The sequence below is a fragment of the Notolepis coatsorum genome (genome assembly GCF_963971535.1).
Source record: "Notolepis coatsorum genome assembly, chromosome: 18".
Taxonomy (NCBI): Eukaryota; Metazoa; Chordata; class Actinopteri; order Aulopiformes; family Paralepididae; genus Notolepis; species Notolepis coatsorum.
In genome coordinates, this window is record NC_140182.1 from 24,952,816 (window position 1) to 24,974,046 (window position 21,231).

Below are 21,231 nucleotides of genomic sequence, written 5' to 3' on the forward strand. Positions count from 1 at the left end.
TAGGGCTGATCTCTAATCAGCCAGAGGGGAAGTGTTGATAGCTGTGGGTTCTTGAGTTCAAGCAGAGCTTGAGTAGATAGTAGTTTTGTTTTTCTTTCTTTTTTTTTCAATTGTAATCCTGGAATATCCTTCTAATACGGAAGCCTAAGTATTTAGCTTTCACATAAAAACCAACGATAATAAAGCCCCCTTTCCCTCTGGCTCTCTGCTGCCGCCGCGTGGCTGAAAACAGGCACTGCCATTCACAGTACAGTAAACATCCCTGACGTCACTTCCGCTTACATTCTGACAGCAAAACACTGCAGAAATACGAGCAAAATACCACACTCAAACAGCTGCGTTTTGAACAAATGTTGCTTTTCACGTTTAAAGTTTATTAAAATAAACAGCGTCGTGGATTAGCGGAGTGAAGTTCGCGGCCACTGCGACGTACAAAGCCCGCCGTTTTAGAGGCAGAAGAGGATGAAGGTGAGCAGCAGGGGGGGTTGGGGGCTGGACTGTTGTTTTCCTCAACTGTCGTAACGTTCCGCTGGCTAGTGGCTAGACAGTAAGCCGTCAGCTACAGTGTTATTATACTAATACTGTTATAATAATCATAACATCATAGCAGACATGTGTCATCTCATTTGCCATCATGTGACGGGTAACAACAACGGGAAACCAGTCTTGTACAGTTTCAGTACTGTATATAAACAATATATTAACATGTATTGTACAGTACAGTCGTACAACACAAGTACAGTACATCGAACAACACAAGTACAGTACATTGAAAAGAGGTTTGGCATCTAACCAGAGTGCAAATGGAACGGTAAAATGCAATAGTAATACAATGTGCATGCGAATTTATAAACGAGTACTAATGAGTAATAGTGCTAATTAGAGTATTATTATGTACAAAAACACATACTGGCCAGCAGTGTAACTAGTAAGAGTACTAGGTAAGGGATACACATGTAGATAGTAGAGTATACAGGTATGTAAACAAGAATATGCAGGTATATTCAGACAGATGTGGATACATATGAATGAATGAATGAATGAATGAATGAATGAATGAATGAATAGCTAAGTAGACTGTGAAAGGTATATAGGTATAGACTACACAGGCAACATCATTCAGGGTTCATACAGTCTGGGTAACAGAGCCTAGTAGGCAATGGAGTTCAGAGTCATACCGAGTGAGGCCTACATCATGATGATGATGATGATGATGATGATGATGATGCTGGTGTTGTTGTGATGAGTCAAGTGATGACAAGGCAAGCTTCAAACTAACTTGTGCAACCAAATAAAACCCCAAGAAAGACAAAACAGTTGGTACGACCCAAAATGAATAGCCTTGCTAACTGCAAAACAAGGATAGTTTTTTCTGTAATGGCAGACATTCTAACCCATACAAGGTACACACGTGTTGTTCTATCTTGTTCTTTTTTCTCCCTTAGCTTAGAGCATGTTTCTGTAAGGTCACGGTGGCCGATGATTGACTAGTACAGTGTTGAGGCTACTATACTTTTAATGTAAACTAGTACACTAGTAGTGTTTAGGCTACTATGCTGAGTGGTGTAACCTAGTGGTGTAACCTAGTACACCACTCAGTTGCCCTGATAGTACCAGGTCCTGCTGGCAGAGATACAGCCTAATCTACTAACCAACACATCTTCATTTCCTGGGAGCCTCCCTCGTTTTGTAGTTGACTTTGACAGGATGTTCATTGTTTTTCAAATGATACTGTAGCTCCTATAACCTAATAGGACCATAGTTTAATGATAGCTATAGTATAATATGACCATAGTTTAATGATAGCTATACTATAATATGACCATAGTTTAATGATATAGTATAATATGACCATAGTTTAATGATAGCTTAATGATAGCTATAGTATAATATGACCATCGTTTAATGATAGCTATAACTGAATAGGACCCTAGTTTAATGATAGCTATAACTGAATAGGACCATCGTTTAATGATAACTATAACCTAATATGAGCATAGTTTATTGATATATAGCCTAATATGACCAGTTTAATGATATAGTAATATGATCATAGTTTAATGATAGCTATAGTATAATATGACCATAGTTTAATGATATCTATACTGCCTAATATGACCATAGTTTAATGATATATATAGCCTAATATGACCATAGTTTAATGATAGCTATAGTATAATATGACAATAGTGTAATGATAGCTATACTATAATATGACCATAGTTTAATGATATAGTATAATATGACCATAGTTTAATGATAGCTATAGTATAATATATGACCATAGTGTAATGATAGCTATAGTCTAATATGACCAGTTTAATGATAGCTATAGTCTAATATGACCATAGTGTAATGATAGCTATAGTCTAATATGACCATAGTGTAATGATAGCTATAGTCTAATATGACCATAGTGTAATGATAGCTATAGTATAATATGACCATAGTTTAATGATAGCTATAGTATAATATGACCATAGTTTAATGATAGCTATAGTCTAATATGACCAGTTTAATGATAGCTATAGTCTAACATGACCATAGTGTAATGATAGCTATAGTATAATATGACCAGTTTAATAATAGTCTAATATGACCAGTGTAATGATAGCTACAGTATAACCTGACCATAGTTTAATGATAGCTATAACCTGGTGTGTGTGTGTGTGTGTGTGTGTGTGTGTGTGTGTGTGTGTCATAGCTGTCAACCATCCAGTTTTTCCCGGGATTGTCACGTATTTCAACCTTCCTTCCCGCCGTCATCCTGTTCCCGTATTTATCCAGTTTTAAATTTTTTTCTTAAATTTTTACAAAATGGCTGCAATTCCCCTCCGTGACGACAGATGGCAGCAGTGTAGATTAGAACGTTAGCACAGGAAGTCAGACCGGAAGACGGTTGCGACCCGAAGAAGAAGAAGAACAGCGGCCGGATAAAAGAGGGGTTTTGCGTGAAACTACCTACAAAAGGCAGAGAAGCGATTCTCGAAGTCAACTTCCTGTCTGTTGTTGCTAGGCAACTGCAGCGTGGGGGAAACTGTCCCGCCTGGTACATTGTGTACGCTTCATTTAGTGGAGAAACGTTCGTTAAAGCGGCAAATTAAAGACAATCAAGCGGAATTTTCTTCAGTCCTTCACAATGCCAAAGAGCTGCTGTGTTACGCGTTGGCCTCAATATGAAAATATCGTATGAAAATGTTATGAAATGAACAAGAATGTGATCAAACATGTAATAAAAACGGAGCTCAACGCACACATTCGATGGTAGAAATCCGTTTGTTTTCCCTCATAGCAAGATGGCAGCGGTCTCATGACATCAGAGTGTCTTCGAGGATACCGGCAAAGTGGGGTTGTTCCCAGAGAGCTCACTCTCGGCCGTGGTTTCTCAGTGTATAATGTATGGTGCTCTCCCTCAACATGCGAGTAGGGTGAGACAACACCATTCTTTAGTCCAAATAATACCCTACTTTATACTATATTATTGTCATTCGTTTAATGTAAAGTCAGTCTTACATTGGCACTGCTTTAACGTTGCATTTACCCATAATCCATTGCTGTATTAGACGTGCCAGTATAACTTTTGTAATATGAATGAAGAGCAAATGTAAAGTTAATCAATACACAATGAAACAATATCTTTATCTATATCACATGTTCAAAATTCAGCTGCCAGGGTTCTAACCCGCACCAAACCCTGGCAGCACATCACCCCCATCCTCATCCAGCTCCACTGGCTCCCCATCAAATCCCGCATCACCTACAAAACCCTCCTGCTTACCTACAAATCCCTTCACGCCCTGGCACCTCAGTACCTCACTGACCTCCTCCACCCCTACACTCAGTCACGGTCCCTGCGATCCACGGACACTGGTCAGCTCTCCATCCCCCGAACCAGACTGCGGACGTTCGGGGACAGAGCTTTCAGTGTGGCAGCTCCCACCCTCTGGAACTCCCTCCCCGCAGAACTCCGCACCACCCCAACTCTGGACTCATTTAAAAAACTGCTCAAAACCCACCTCTTCAACCTGGCCTTCAACCCCAAACTTTCGCACTTTATATGTGTGTGTTGTGTCTGTCCACTATGTTTGTTGATTTGTTATCCCCCCCCCCCCCTTATGTAAAGCGACCTTGGGTCCTCTGAAAGGCGCTATATAAAACGAAGTATTATTATTATTATTATTATTATTATTATTATTATTATTATTATTATTATTATTATTATTATTATTATTATTATTATTATTATTATTATTATTATTATTATGTCAAAACTACTTTAATAAAAGAAGATTTCCGTTTTTCATTTCTACTCATTCATCCAAAACAAGACAGCAATTCTACTTCTGCATGCACCAGGAGAATTGAGCTCATAGCACAGATTTGGAGTTGATAGAATGGACATTGCTGTTCTTAGGAAATGTTGCACATGGTGGAAATAATGGAAAATATCCAGTTTTTTCAAATCCCAATGTTGACAGCTATGGTGTGTGCGTGTGTGTGTGTAGTAACCGTAATAAGGCTAATCTTTAGAATTTGCCCCAAATTTGCCCCCCCCCCCGTAAAAAAAAAAACCCTCCTATGTAAAATGAAAGTGGGGAACACTGCCCCCCCCCCCCCCCCCCCCCCCACTCCATCTGTCTGTCTATTGTCTGAGCAGCCTGTGAGCCTGATAGCATCAAGAGGATTAACCCTGTCACTACCACACTACCTGTTAACCCTTTCACTGCCAGATGACAAATGGTTAACCCTTTCACAACCACACTACAGAAGGTTAACCCTTTCACTACCACACACACCACAGACGTCTGTAGTGTGGTAGTGAAAGGTTAACCTGTAGTGTGGTAGTGAAAGGGTTAAGTTATTTTGCATTAGCATCCCCAGCTAGCTCACAAGCTAACTGCACATTCAAGGTTGTATGTTACATTCATCTGTTGGGGGCCTAACTAGCTTTTGCATGTTAGGCTAAGTCTTAGAACAGAACTGCGGTTGGTTTCTTTCACGTGTGTCATTTTGCATTGGTACTGAATCAAGGCGAGTACCAGACAGTTCTAGGTATGAGGTGAGATGGCCCGGTTCACTCTGGACAGGATGCGTAAGATTAGACTGGATGCTGAAGCATTGACGTGCTATTGTGGTACTGTAGGCTAGTTGGGTTTTACAATAGACACACTGTACAGAGTGTTATTATGGTCAGCTAGTTCACTTTTACAATAGGCATACTGTACAGAGTTTTATTATGGTCAGCTAGTTCACTTTTACAATAGACACAATGTACAGAGTTTTATTATGGTCAGCTAGTTGGGTTTTACAATAGACACACTGTACAGAGTGTTATTATGGTCAGCTAGTTCACTTTTACAATAGACACACTGTACAGAGTGTTATTATGGTCAGCTAGTTCACTTTTACAATAGACATACTGTACAGAGTGTTATTATGGTCAGCTAGTTCACTTTTACAATAGACATACTGTACAGAGTTTTATTATGGTCAGCTAGTTGGGTTTTACAATAGACACAATGTACATCGTTTTACTATGGTCAGCTAGTTCACTTTAGAATAGACACTAATATGGTCAGCTAGTTGGGTTTTACAATAGACACACTGTACAGAGTGTTATTATGGTCAGCTAGTTGGGTTTTACAATAGACACACTACAGAGTGTTATTAGGCATAATAAAAAATATTGTTTGTTTCCTGTTGGTTGTCAGTTAAGGCCATGGGTAGGTAGGACATTTATTTTATTTTATTCTTTCCCACAGCGACTATGGATAGGGCATTTCTTTATTTAATTAAAATGTTCACAACAACATGGATGCATGTACTCTGCCAGCATGTTTAACATCCATAATACTAAAGGTTTAACTATGATTTCTATGAAACTATTCTAAAAAAAAAAAAAAAAAACCCAATATAGTTTATGGGTTTAAAAAAAAATAACAAATAAAAAAAAAAATATATATATATATATATATATATATATATATATATATATATTTTTTTTTTTTGTTATTTTTTTTTAAACCCATAAACTATATTGGGTCGCACCTAAATCGGCAGGGTCGGTCGGCAACCGGAAACAAACAATTTTTTTTTTAGGCCCTATGGTCAGCTTTGGGTTTTACAATAGACACACTATACAGAGTTTTATTGTGGTTTTCTTTCTCAATAATCTGAATGAATTAAAGCTGTATGTTTTTGCTTTCATTAGGCTAACTGGCCTGACTGTTTAAACCAAAATTGTAAATAATTATTATAAAGATTCTTGTAGAATTTGCCATTTCAAGACAAACCTTTTTGATGCAGGGTAATTCAAAATGTCTTGGCTTACAGTTGATACAACGAGGCCCTTTTCAAGGAGAAGATTCATGGCAGGTGTTGAAAATGTGATGTTTAGCTGGGACTAGGGATGCACAATATATCTAGGGATGCACAATATATCTAGGGATGCACAATATATCTGTGGCCATATCAGTATTGGCCTGTTTCACTATTGATTTTTCTCTTATATTGGTATCGGTCCGATGAGCAAATCTGGGCCAATGTGAACAACTGATGACTACTGTACTTCTGTCTAGCTGCTGTGTGTGTGTTTCTTTGTTTGGGTAACGTTACTTGCATGTGACAATGACGCAGCACAGGATTGTGGGTTAACATTGGTTCATTATGTACAAAAATAGTATGTACAAAAATACAAAATTGTATTATCATATTATATGTTTTATTTATACAGATTATGGACATCCCTTTTTGACCATAACAGAAATGTTAATCGGTAGCTGCAAACTACAACAATTCCAGTTAGCCTACATGTACTACTACTACTACTACTACTACTACTACTACTACTACTACTACTACTACTACTACTACTACTACTACTACTACTACTACTACAACAACAACAACAACACAAATAAAGACAGAGTGATGTCCTGTCCCCCAGGTGCCCAGTTCAGACCAGGAGGTGGCGGAGGAGGGCAGCTCGTCTCCTGTGGACTCCTACAACAACAGCAGCCCGGAGGAGGAGGCCCAGGATGAGGTGCCACCATACCTCCGAGAGGAACCTCCAGAAGGTAAGGAGCTCCTCCTCGCAGGAAGACGTACAGACCAGACCAGACAACACAGGAATCAGCATGTTGTTCTCACTTCTCAGAGAGCCTTGTAGAGTCAGGGCCTATCGTATTGTTCTACATGTTCTCTTGTTCTCAGAGAGCCTTGTAGAGTCAGTAGCAGCAGGACATATAGTTCAGCATGTTCTCTTGTTCTCAGAGAGCCTTGTAGAGTCAGGGCCTATCGTTCAGCATGTTCTCTTGTTCTCAGAGAGCCTTGTAGAGTCAGTAGCAGCAGGACCTATAGTTCAGCATGTTCTCTTGTTCTCAGAGAGCCTTGTAGAGTCAGGGCCTATCGTTCAGCATGTTCTCTTGTTCTCAGAGAGCCTTGTAGAGTCAGTAGCTGCAGGACCTATCGTTCAGCATGTTCTCTTGTTCTCAGAGAGCCTTGTAGAGTCAGTAGCTGCAGGACCTATTGTTCAGCATGTTCTCTTGTTCTCAGAGAGCCTTGTAGAGTCAGTAGCTGCAGGACCTATCGTTCAGCATGTTCTCTTGTTCTCAGAGAGCCTTGTAGAGTCAGTAGCAGCAGGACCTATCGTTCAGCATGTTCTCTTGTTCTCAGAGAGCTTTGTAGAGTCAGTAGCTGCAGGTCTTATCGTTCTACATGTGGTTTTCTATACCTATGCCGATATAGAGATATAGGCTTGTAGGCTTAGTGTATATTATCTACTGAAAAATCTTTATTTCCTTCTATATATACTTTATAAATGTTTCTTCCGTCACCTGACACCTGGCTGCGTCTTCCTTAATGATAAGCAAGCAGTGCAAAAATGCTTCCGCATTCGTCACCGCACGCCAGTACGGTAAAGCGCCTTTCTTTTCAGGCCCCGCTTAGACAAATGCTATGGCATTTCCGCGTACATTGCAACGAATCACTTGAAACCTCGGCTGTCTTTAACTATGAGTGAACACAACTGTCTTTAACTATGAGTGAACACAACGCAACATTGTAACGTTAACGTGTAATTTACTATGGAATATAGTATATTATCGCGACGATTGTAACGTTAACGTGTACTTCGCGAATATAGTATATTATCGCGACGCGTCGTCGGACTAAACGCTGTTGTGAACACAACACATTGTAACGTTAACGTGTACTTTACTATGGAATATCAGAAGAAACTACTCAACCTCGGCTGTCTTTAACTAAACAGTGTTGTGAACACAACACATTGTAACGTTAACGTGTACTTTACTATGGAATATCAGAAGAAACTACTCAACCTCGGCTGTCTTTAACTATGAATGAACGCAACACTCTAACTCACCAATGTACAGTTTCTACGCCAAATGTATATACACTCCTTTTTCTGGACACTTTTGTATCACAAACAGTACTGTATTTGCAAATGTATAGGCGTAGCAGTACTGTCTATCTGTATGTCATGTATGTCATATATGTTATGATGAATTGAAAATGGGGGACCCTGATGTAAACAAGACGAAAGTCTTTCTCTGGTCTGCATCCCCTTAACAATTGTATGTATTGAGCTGTACTGTACTGTACCCATTCTGCAATCTGTTAATACACTTTTCAATCAATCAATCAAACCATGTTTAGATAATAAAGTACTCAACCTCTACTTGTCTACTGTTTGACTGAACACACAACACTCTAACTAACTTACCATGTTTAGATAATGAAGTACTCAACCTCTACAGTCTTTAACTATGAGTGAACACAACACTCTAACTTACCATCTTTAGATAATGAAGTATGCAACCTCTACTGTATTTAACTATGAAGGAATTACAACCTTTATTTAATGGTTAATAGTTTGATAAAAGGTAATTTACTATATTTGTATGGCATTTACACTTAAAGTAGAAAAACAAAAGTAATCTGTAAAATAATAGTGAATTTCCTGTGAAAAAACATTTATTTTTTACAGTGTACGTTACACACACACAAATGCTACAGTCATTATGACACATTTAGCTCATGTTGCTCAATCAATCAATCAATCATTGTACCTCGGCGCAGCGGAATAACAATATGAGTGATCGCCTGCTGCGTCCATCACGTGTATGGTGATTAACCAAATTCAAATTGGCGTGCAAAGCCAAAGCGTGTTAATAACCACAAATTGAACCAATAATGTGTGTGTCGAACCAAGGTGGGATCTCATGCGCATGCGCGGGCAGAGCACGCCGGCGCACGCACGCACCTGAGCCGAGCGAGCACGCCGCCGCCGCCGGTGCACGCACCTGGGCGCTGGGCGAAGGAAAATGAAAGGCGCATTACTGCACGCCACTACGGTACATTCTTGCACTGCTTGCTTGTCATTAAGGAAGACGCCACCTGGCTCCTATCTCCTCTAAAAGTAGTTTACCTGTATTATCCTCAGCATCATGCAGTGGAGTGGTCTGTCCAGCAGAGGGCACTGTTGACAATCAAACAATACATTTGGTAAATGGTAAATTATGCATTTATATAGCAGCTTTTATCCAAAGCGCTTTACAATTTGTTCCTCACATTCTACCCGTTCACTCACACATTCACACACCGATGGCGGAGGCAACCATGCAAGGTGCCAACCTGCACATCGGGAGCAGTTAGGGGTTAAGTGTCTTGCTCAAGGACACTTCGACACGCTGCCCGGGGAGGAGCAGGAATTGAACCAGGAACCTCTGGATTACCAGACGACTGCTCTACCTCCTGAGCCACATTGTTCCACATGTGGTTTTCTATACATATGCCGATATAGAGATATAGGCCTGTAGGCTTAGTGTATATTATCTACTGAAAAATCTTTATTTCCTTCTATATATACTTTATACATTTGTCTTCTGTCACCTGACCCCTATATGCCATCTCCTCTAAAAGTTGTTATACGTTTACATTTAGTCATTTATCTGACGCTTCTATCCAGAGCCACTTATACACGTTCTGTACAACAAGTCAGCAGGGAGGGTACAACTCTGGCAGCTATAAGGGTCAGTAGGTCAGTGACATTGTTTGTCAAACAGTGTCGAACTTGAGTGCTACAGACTTGGGTGCATAGTTCAAGTTCTTTAATAGTTGTCATACAGAAGTACAGAATACTTTCATACAAAATGCTTCTTACTGTTATGCTCCAGAGACTGTGCTAGACAAGATAGTATCAAATAACATAATAACATAATATAGCATGAATTTAGAAGAAGAAAAAAAGGTCACAGTGTTCGGTATAGACATATGTACAATGTTCTGAGTTACCATATAATATACAATACACAATACTATGCAGTGTACTAATGTACAGTACTATCTAGTGCAAAGCAGAAATGGGATGAGGTACAATTTTAGGTACAATTTACAGTAAGGTGTACGAGTTGTAGTGCAATCCTTCATCCATAAATATAAAGTGTGGGGAGTGGGTGCTACAGTGTGTTTGTTTAAAGTGGGTGTGTGCTATAAAGTGTGTGGAGTGGGTGCTACAGTGTGTTTGTTTAAAGTGGGTGTGTGCGTGTGGATGTGTGTGCTATGTGCGTTTGGTGGTTGTTGTTGTGTAGTGTTCATTCATTGTTCGTTTAGCAGCCTGATGGCCTGGGGATAGAAGCTACTTCTGAGTCTTTCTGTGCTCGCCTTGAGACTCCTGTATCGCTTGCCTGACCGCAGCAGTTCGAAGAGGCAGTTGTTCGGGTGACTGGAGTCTTTGATGATTCTCTTAGCCTTGCCCTTGCAACGCTTGTAGTAAATGTTCTGGAGGGTGGGGAGCCCCCCTCCAATTGTGCGTTCGGCTGAACGTGTCACTCTTTGTAGTCTGCTTTGGTCTTTTGCAGTGCTATTCCCAAACCAGGAGGTGATGTTGCCGGTCAAGATGCTCTCTATTGTACATGAGTAGAAGTTCTTAAGGATCTTCTGGCTGACTTGGAACTTCCTTAGGCGCCTGAGGAAGTAGAGGCGTTGTCGTGCCTTCTTCACCACACTGTTAATGTGTGTGGTCCATGTCAAGTCCTCGGATATGTAGGCTCCGAGGTACTTGAAGCTGTTGACTCTCTCAACCGGTGCCCCGTCGATGCTGAGGGGGCTGTAGTCCTTGACCCCCGACCTCCTGAAGTCCACAATCATCTCCTTTGTTTTGCTGACGTTCAGGGAGAGGCTGTTTTCCTGGCACCATCCCGCCAGGACCTTGACCTCTTCCAGGTAGGCCCTCTCGTCGTTGGCAGAGATCAGGCCCACCACCACTGTGTCGTCAGCAAATTTGACGATTGTATTGCTACTCCGCTGAGCCACACAGTCGTGTGTGTACAGGGAGTAGAGGAGGGGACTCAGAACACAGCCCTGGGGGGCCCCTATGTTGAGGGTGAGACATCATTAGTAGTAGAGACATCATTTGAACCCTTTCACTACCACACTACAGAAGGTTAACCTTTCACTACCACACTACATACATATCTCTATTTCAGTAATTCAATTAAAAAAAGTGAAGATATTATATTATAGATGCATTACACACAGAATGAAATATTTCAAACCTTTATTTCTTTATTTCTAATGAAAACCCAAAATTCAGTATCTGAGAAAATGTGAGCATTACACAAGACCAATCAAAAATATATACTGTATATATATATTACATAAATGTCAGCCTACTGAAACGTAGGCTATTTGCACTCAATACTTGGCAATACTTTTGCATGCATCAATGCGGCCTGGGAGCGTCTATGCCTTCTACAACGCTGTTTGGTTTCCGGGTTCCTCTGATTGGCCACTAAGCCCACGTGACCCTACGCTAGCACGCCCCCCTTATTGCCGGCAGTTATCGCTTACGCCCGCGCATGCGCATGAGCCGCTACAAGCCCCTTCAATGACAGAGCTCTCATATTTGCGAATGCATAAACTATATCTTAAATTATGGCTATGTGTCTAATATGGCTGTCGCTTATCAATGACTTGTTTTGTTTACATCAGGGTGAACGCTGTTGTATTCGCAAATATGAGAGCCAGCAATACGCAGCTCCAGTTAACCTAATTTATACCGTAATGAATAATTAAAAAATATACCGTTAACTGGAATATGTTGTTTCTTTACACATATGTTGGATTATGTAATTGGTTTGTCATGACAAACCAATAAAAAATTGCTACTTTACATCAGGGTGAACGCTGTTACGCTGCCACCACCCACTTCAATGACAGAGCTCTCATATTTGCGAATGCATAAACTATATCTTAAATTATGGCTATGTGTCTAATATGGCCGTCGCTTATCAATTGACAGAGCTCTCATATTTGCGAATGCAACAGCGTTCACCCTGATGTAAACAAAACAAGTCATTGATAAGCGACGGCCATATTAGACACATAGCCATAATTTAAGATATAGTTTATGCATTCGCAAATATGAGAGCTCTGTCATTGAAGTGGGTGGTGGCAGCGTAACAGCGTTCACCCTGATGTAAAGTAGCGATTTTTTATTGGTTTGTCATGACAAACCAATTACATAATCCAACATATGTGTAAAGAAACAACATATTCCAGTTAACGGTATATTTTTTTAATGATTCATTACGGTATAAATTATTATAAATTATAAACTGGCGGCGATAAGGGGGGCGTGCTAGCGTAGGGTCACGTGGGCTTAGTGGCCAATCAGAGGAACCCGGAAACCGAACAGCATTCTAGAAGGCATAGACACGGCCTGGCATGGAGGCAACCAATATATTTCCTCAACATTCTAATTCATTGAGATGCATCTGTAATAGTATTATCCCCAGCATCACGCAGTGGAGTGGTCTGTCCAGCAGAGGGCACTGTTGACAATCACACAATACATTTAGTATCAATGAATGAATGAAAACTTTATTTAACAGATTGCAGAATGGGTACAATACAGTACGGCTCAATACACACAATTGTTAAGGGGATGCAGACCTGAGAAAGACGTTTGTCTTGTTTCCATCAGGGTCCCCCATTTTCAATTCATATATATCAAAGCCAGTGCTATGCTGCTCCGTGATAACAGGGGAACTGGAGTATAGTGTGTTGTCATGGTAATGTGTAAATAATGGCTGAAGAAACTTACATGCAGCTGTACAGGTGATGAGAGGAGCACCGCTCTGTGGTGATGGGAGCGGGCAGCACTGCAGAGCCTGAGGCCATGCGCCCCCTGTGTGTGTGTGTCTGTGCGTGTCTGCGTGAGTGTGTGTGTCTGTGTGTGTGTCTGTGCGTGTCTGTGTGTGTCTGTGCGTGTGTGCGCATGTCTCTGTGTCTGTGTGCGTGTGTGTGTGTCTGTTAGAGCCATCCGTTTTATTTTTTTCCAAATTCCATTTTATTTTTTTCCAAATTCCGTTTTTTCCGTTTTAATATTTCAGAATTCTGTATTTTGCTTTGTACGCTCATTTTACCATCAGAAATAGTGTCTAATAAGTGGGAATGAATAAATGTCCACAATTTAATAAGATATAACAGTCCATTTAATAGGGCCGTCTTAAATACTTTGAAGCTTCGAAGCTTCGTTCGATGGGCATGGGATTCGAATATGAAAATAAAATTTGATTATTAAAAAAAAAAAAAAAAAAAAATTATATATATTTTTGCAAAATCAACTCTGCCTCTCTTTGTTAACTACAACAAGCAATGCTGTTTGTTATTTAAGATGAGGTCGGACTCGGCACTGACAGATTTGTGTTCATTGTGCTGCTTTTATAAAGCCTCAAATGACGGCTTACAATATTTCATGAAAGCAAAGTGTTTTGTTTGTCTAAGATTTTAAAAGGTTTAAACTTTACAGCACTGACAAAGTTGAACAAAGTGCTGTACAAGTCCCACAACATAAAAAAAAAAAAGTAAAAAAAAAAAAAAAAAAAAAAAAAAAAAAATGTTATAGTGGATTCCATTTTTATTGCTCAATTCCGCGATTCCGTCCGCGATTCCGTGATCGCGGATTCCATATGGCTCTAGTGTCTGTGTGTGTGTGTGTGTGTCTGTCTGTGTGTGTCTGTGTGTGTGTGTGTTAGAGGGATGGGTACCGAATTCGGTATTTTTAAAGGTACTTACCGAAACACGTCGGTACTACCGAGTATCGATTCACGTTTTTTTTTTGTTTACACTTTTTTTTAAATTTTTTAAACCTTTTTTCTTTTCATGTCAACGTTCACACGCACAATATACGCTTACCTAGGATTTGACTTGATTCAACAACAAAGCAGTCGGGGCAATGGCAAGCCAAAAAACTGTCGAAAGTGTAGTTATTTGAAGTTTGGATTTTTTTTCATGACTGAGGTAGGTAGATTAAATTTTTAGAGACTAAAGTACAGAAAAAAGGTACCGCTGGGTACCGGTATCGATTCACAGGTACCGGTACCATATCGGTTCAAATGTGAAAGGTACCCATCCCTAGTGTGTGTGTGTGTTTGTGTCTGTGTGTATGTGTGCATGTGTGTGTGTCTGTGTCTGTGTGCGTGTGTGTGTGTGTTTGTCTCTATGTGTGTCTGTGTGTGTGTCTGTGTGTGTGTGCGTGTGTGTGTGTTAGGGCTGGGCGATATGACGATATTATATAAATATCGGGTACAGTTCATTAACGATACACTTTTTCAACGTATCGTGGATATCGTGATGTTTTGCCCAAGAGGATTGTGTCGCGTCAATCTGTCCACACGTTACTCGTTCATATCTCAGCCCGTGCTGAGATATGCCCATTCCGCGGTCTGTTAATAAAGTTTTCAATCAGACAGATGTATGGAAAGGCTTTTATTATAACATTCGTTGTAGTAAAATCATTATGCCTCATTTAGTCATCCTGTTGAGCACTAGTCTCCTACTCGACGGCCGCGGGGAGCTAACGTTAGTAGCTTTGTTGACGTTGTTCAGCCACAGGACATTCAGGAAGTAAAAAACTAGGAGCTTGCCGATTGGTGCTAAGAACAGCAGGGCGGGTGCAAGCGCTGTGACGTAATTGGCAGACTCGACTGTCAATCAAAATTATATGTTTCCGTCAGAATGAATGAGTGAAGACTTTGTTAAAGGGTTGCAGAATGGGTACAATACAGTACAGGAGGATGAAGACCAGAAAAAGACTTTCGACTTTTTTACATAAGGGTCCTCCATTTTCAATTCATCAAAACATTTAGAGACATACATATATACAGTAGTTTCATTAAAATGCTATTGATTGATTGATTGATTGATTGATTTAAAACTTTATTAACATATTGCAGAATGGGTACAGTACAGCTCAATACATACAATTGTTAAGGGGATGCAGACCAGAGAAAGACTTTAGTCTTGTTTACATCAGGTTCCCCCATTTTCAATTCATCATATTTCATATCTAAATCATATAATATCTCATTGCTAAATATATGCAATATATAATCTAATAATCTAAATCTAATATATAATATAAAAATGCTAAATGCATGGGTATTTTATTTTGTCTTTAATGTTAGCTTGCAAAATCAAATACTGTCTTGGTAAGCCTCATAATGAATTGTTTGGGGTAAAAAAGAAAAACATCGTGATGTGTATCGTGTATCGCCGAAAGGTCAGAAAATATCGTGATATCATATTTAGGCCATATCGCCCAGCCCTAGTGTGTGTGTGTCCGTCCCACATTACCGAGCGTTACACATGAACGGGCGGGCGGGGTTAGTGTACCATGCCATCGTTGTAAAGGCCTGCCTCGTCTGAGTATTTAAACCCCGCCCGCACGGCTCAGATCGGCCCTGAAAAGAAACTACACCATTTTTAATAGAGTGCAACACCGGCTGGAAGGCGTAGGTAGCAGTATTTGCCCTTTTGCGAGCTCAGACCCATTCCCAATGATAACATCAGGCTGGATAGATGAAAATGAATGGATATAGCTAATAAAAGAAATAACGATTAAAACCCGACTTTACTCGTGATTGGCGCTGAGCGGTTGGCGAGTTAACCCGACTTTACTCGTGACTGGCGTTGAATGAGTTAAACAGAGATCCTAACAGAAAATATATACATACGAGGTGGAGGAAAATGTATATAAGGAGGGGGTGGGTGGGAGGGGGGGTTTGGACATTTACGGGGGCCATACAGATATACAGATATATATAAGGGACAGAGCAGACTGTTCTTCCTGAGAGGGCTCAGGTCTTTTAATGTGTGCAGCAAACTGTTGCAGATGTTCTACCAGTCTGTGGTTGCTGGTGCCCTCTTCTTTGCTGTGGTATGCTGGGGGGGCAACACCAACACAGACAAAATAAACAAACTGGTCAAAAAAGCAAGCTCTGTGGTGGGTGCGGACCTGGACAGTCTGGAGGTGGTGGCAGAGGGGAGGACGAGGATGAAGCTGTATGCTATCCTTGAGAACCCCTGCCACCCCCTCTATGATGAGCTGACCGCAATGCGGTCCACGTTTAGCCACAGACTTATCCCCCCCGACATACCACTAAGCGCGACATTTATGACAATACATGACATACAGGTGGTATACAGTACTGTTACATTTGTGACATACAAGATATGCAAATATACAGTACTGTTAAACAGAGATCACCTGAGTAGTGCTAGTAGGGACATTTTAGAACGCATCTTAACCTCTTAAGCCCGGAGCCCTATTTTCTGAAAATCCGCCTAAAATACATACCTAAAATTGCTTGCTTAAATTGTGATGAAACAAAGGAGAATATGAATTATGATTTTTCTTTGCATCTTTGACAGTGAATAACACCATGCTAAAAATGACCAGACATTAAAAACTGCCAATGAGCTTGTTCAGTACCTTCTTGAGATCACATGTACAAAAAATCTAAGGAAATTAAACAGTTTTTTGTACAGTACTGCATTCTCCCATCCGGACAAATGCAATTTGAAATATTATTATAGAATATAGAATAGCAGGCCTATAAATTACTTTATTATAGCCAATTCGCACATTTATGGGTTAGGCCAAATCTTATCTTTCAAATGGCTGAGTTCAATTTGGATTTAGTATCACCAGGCGTGCATAAGAACAGATAATGAAATCTACTGTATGTACAGTAGGTTTATTATTCTTGCCAGAGCTCCACCATTTTGAAACTGATTTCAAATCGGATGGTTGCTAAATGCTCAAAATAGGGGAGACAAACTAACTGCGCTCCAATATATGCCAATATCATTCAGTTGTGTGGTATATAATCCAGAGTAATAAGAAAAATTAAAAATATTAATCAGGAAGTAATTTGCTTGCCGAAAGCTAGTATAGAGGCCTTTGGGAAGTGTCGTTCATTGAAAGCTCTGGATGTCCTCTTCTCAAAATGAGTACATTTTCCATCATTCAGCGCGGGCCGCTTATTCAAAATGGCGGATCTCCGCGACCACAACAAACTAAAATCTCACTAATAACATTTTTGATGAAAATATACATTATAACTGCTGTTGTGACATGGTTATGATTTTTATTCTTACGTTTGAAAAAAAAAGAAGATAATTATGTCAGACAGTCTGCAGAGCTTGATTTATGACGTGATGTCATTTGCGGTTCGGCCCCGGACCGCACGGGCGGAAGAGGTTAACCCTTTCACTACCACACTACAGACGGTTAACCTTTCACTACCACTGTAGTTTACTTAACCATAGAACTATATAAAACTGGACCACAACAGGGCTTTGTTGTTGTTGTTGAACTTGTGTGTCTCGCATCATGTCACCAGAAGGTCAGAACATGCATCTCATTGTAGGACAGGGCAGTAATCTACTATGCATTCACTTAGTCAATGTCATTTCTTTTTTCTATCAGCCACGTTGGCCGTCAACATTCATATTAATATCGTTTCCTCACTGACTCGGTGAGGCGAGCCCAGAACAGGCTCTCGCTCCTGGAGGGAAGCGCTCTGCTGGACACCAGCCGCTCCAGGGACAGTGGCAGACCCTGACTGGTACACCTGTCCAACAGTAACGCAGCGTCCTCAGTGTCCTCAGTGTCCTCAGGGGGGACAGAAACCTGTCCTCAGTGTCTTCAGGGGGGACAGGAACCTGAACCTGTCCTCAGGGGGGACAGGAACCTGTCCTCAGTGTCCTCAGGGGGGACAGGAACCAGTCCAACAGTAATGCAGTGTCCTCAGTGTCCTCAGGGGGGACAGGAACCAGTCCAACAGTAATGCAGTGTCCTCAGTGTCCTCAGGGGGGACAGGAACCTGTCCAACAGTAATGCAGTGTCCTCAGTGTCCTCAGGGGGGACAGGAACCTGTCCAACAGTAATGCAGTGTCCTCAGTGTCCTCAGGGGGGACAGGAACCTGTCCAACAGTAATGCAGTGTCCTCAGTGTCCTCAGGGGGGACAGGAACCTGTCCAACAGTAATGCAGTGTCCTCAGGGGGGACAGGAACCTGTCCAACAGTAACGCAGTGTCCTCAGGGGGGACAGAAACCTGTCCTCAGGGGGACATACACCTGTCCTCAGTGTCCTCAGGGGGGACAGAAACCTGTCCTCAGGGGGACATACACCTGTCCTCAGTGTCCTCAGGGGGGACAGAAACCTGTCCTCAGGGGGACATACACCTGTCCTCAGTGTCCTCAGGGGGGACAGAAACCCGTGCAGCAGAAGAAAACTCACGTGATCACGTGGCCACCAGTGATGTAATCAGAGGACAGGAATCCTTGTGTTAATTACAGCTCAATTAAATGATGTAGAGATGAAATAATCTATTCCTATTGCAATCCTTATCTCCATTTATTTTATCTACATCATTTCATTGAGTTGTAATTAACACAACAGTGCAGTTGATATTAAAACTCATTAACTCTCAATAACTGTTCAACTAAATGAATGTGTGCAAACGGTTTAGAGCCTTGGGATATGTGTGCGATGATGTGCAAAATAAATCAGCGTGGTTTTTCAGCGAAGTGCCCCTTTAAGCCTTGTCAGTAAGAGCTAAATCCTGAAAGCAGCCAGTAGGTGGTAGTGGAGTTCCAGAAACTTTCCACTTTAAGACACTAAGCACATCTGATCATCCTGCCTATAATTCAAGTAATCTTCATTGTCCTTTACAAATAACTACCCAAGTAAGCTCTTGGGTAGCTCACGATTTAGATGAACCCAGCTGAGAAAGCTTGGATATACTGATATTATCATGGATGTTAACCCTTTCACTACCACACTACCAAATGGTTAACCATTTCACTACCACACTACCAAATGGTTAACCTTCTGTAGTGTGGCAGTGAAAGGGTTAACCGTCTGTAGTGTGGTAGTGAAAGGGTTAACCTTCTGTAGTGTGGTAGTGAAAGGGTTAACCGTCTGTAGTGTGGTAGTGAAAGGGTTAACCGTCTGTAGTGTGGTAGTGAAATGGTTAACCGTCTGTAGTGTGGTAGTGAAAGGGTTAACCGTCTCTATTTTGGTAGTGAAAGGGTTAACCGTCTAGTGTGGTAGTGAAAGGGTTAACCGTCTGTAGCGTGGTAGTGAAAGGGTTAACCGTCTGTAGCGTGGTAGTGAAAGGGTTAACGTCTGTATTGTGGTAGTGAAAGGGTTAACCGTCTGTAGTGTGGTAGTGAAAGGGTTAACCTTCTGTAGTGTGGTAGTGAAAGGGTTAACCTGCTGTAGTGTGGTAGTGAAAGGGTTAAATACACATGATACAGCTGCTGCGGTCTACTGTTGGAGATCCTAGTGCCCACTAAACTCCTTGAACAAGAATATTCATGTTAGTTTTTGTATGGGTATTGTATACCTTATGGTGAATTAGACCTTAAAGGAATAAGCCAACATTTTGGGAAATTAGCTTACCGTCTTCTCCAGAGAGAGACGAGAAGATAGATACCAGTTTCCTCTCTGTGCGTTCAGTAGAAAGCTATCTGGCTGCACGTTAGCCTAGCTTAGCACAATGAATGGGAAGCGGACAGTGCCGATTAGCCTATGCATTGTCCAACTAACACCTCTCCCGAAGGCTAACCGGCACTGTCCGCTTCCATTCATTGTGCTAAGCTAGGCTAACGTGCAGCCAGATTTATACTGAATGCTATATAGAAGTAGAAATACTCGCCCTATTTCTGATCAGCAGAGACTCACACAGTCGAGTCACTAAATCTCAAGTCCGAGTTGAGTCTCGAGTCCCCAGTGTTCGAGTCCGAGTCCAAGTCTGAGTCACCAAAGAAGAGCCAGAGTCGAGTCCCCATTACCCTAGTCCGAGTCCAAGTACTACAACACTGTCTCATTCGTATAGTTGATACAAACCAATACAAAGTTAGTCTGACAGGATGTAGACTGTGGGTATAAGCAATGCCATTGGCCGACCATTTCAGTCTGAAGTCTCCTCCCCTTCCGCTAGGGCTGTTCAATATGACAAGATATATCATAGGAGGAGAGACAAATGCAGGGTTCGCACAAGGTCCTTGAAGTGCTTAAAGTGCTTGATTTTTTACCAAGAAAAGGCCAGGAATTCCTTGAAAACAGCCAATTTTTTAACAAGGTGCTTAAACATTTCTTGAAATTCAAACATTGAAAGTTTTGTTCATCCATGATAAAACATTTCTGAATCAACAAATAATTCTTTTTAATTTAAAGTGTAACTAATTGTCGGAAATTGGTTTTAAGCCATACCTATTGGATCAGATTTTTTTTCTATAAACAGCATTTAAAAGTGAATTGTATCCTTTTAAATGTCCTTTTAAAATGAAAAATAGTGCTTGGAAAAGTACTTGAAAGTACTTGAATTTTAGTTTGCAATGTCTGTGGGAACCCTGCAAATGTCTATCGGTAGATATTTTCCTCTATCGCTAATGTCGCAAGAAAGCAGCGGAATTGCATTTAGTCAGTGTTTCACTTCCTTCCCGAGCGCGTGCGCTGGGATTAAGAACAAGCGAGGAGGAGCGTGACACGGAACCAAACTCATCGCAACACTGATACCAGGGTTCGCATAAGGTCCTTGAAGTGCTTAAACTTAAAGTGCTTGATTTTTGACAAAAGAAAGTCAAGCCCTGGAATTCATTGAAAACAGCCCATGTTTTAACAAGGTGCTTAAAAAGTCCTTGAAATTCAAATCAACCATTCTCATTGAAAGTGTTGTTCATCCATGATAAATTTTTTCTGAATCAAGACATTTTGATTTTTTATTTAAAGTGTAACTACTTGTCGGAAATTGGTTTTAATTAAGCCATAAATATTGCATAGCATTTTTTTTCTATAAAAAAACAGCATTTAAAAGTTAATTGTATGTCCTTGTATGCCCTTTTTTTATCCA

At 40.8% G+C, this 21,231-nt stretch overlaps 1 protein-coding gene across 1 annotated transcript in view; it reads left to right on the plus strand.

Annotated features, from left to right (window-relative positions):
• The first annotated feature begins 291 nt into the window (after positions 1–291).
• LOC311244910 (transmembrane protein 263-B) overlaps positions 292–21,231 on the plus strand; it is a 67,726-nt gene continuing 46,786 nt past the window's right edge. Inside the window, exons 1-2 of the mRNA XM_084334605.1 lie at positions 292–468; positions 6,947–7,076. Of these exons, the coding sequence (XP_084190731.1) occupies positions 463–468; positions 6,947–7,076 (136 nt within the window). The 5' untranslated portion in view covers positions 292–462. The remainder of the gene's footprint in view (positions 469–6,946; positions 7,077–21,231) is intronic.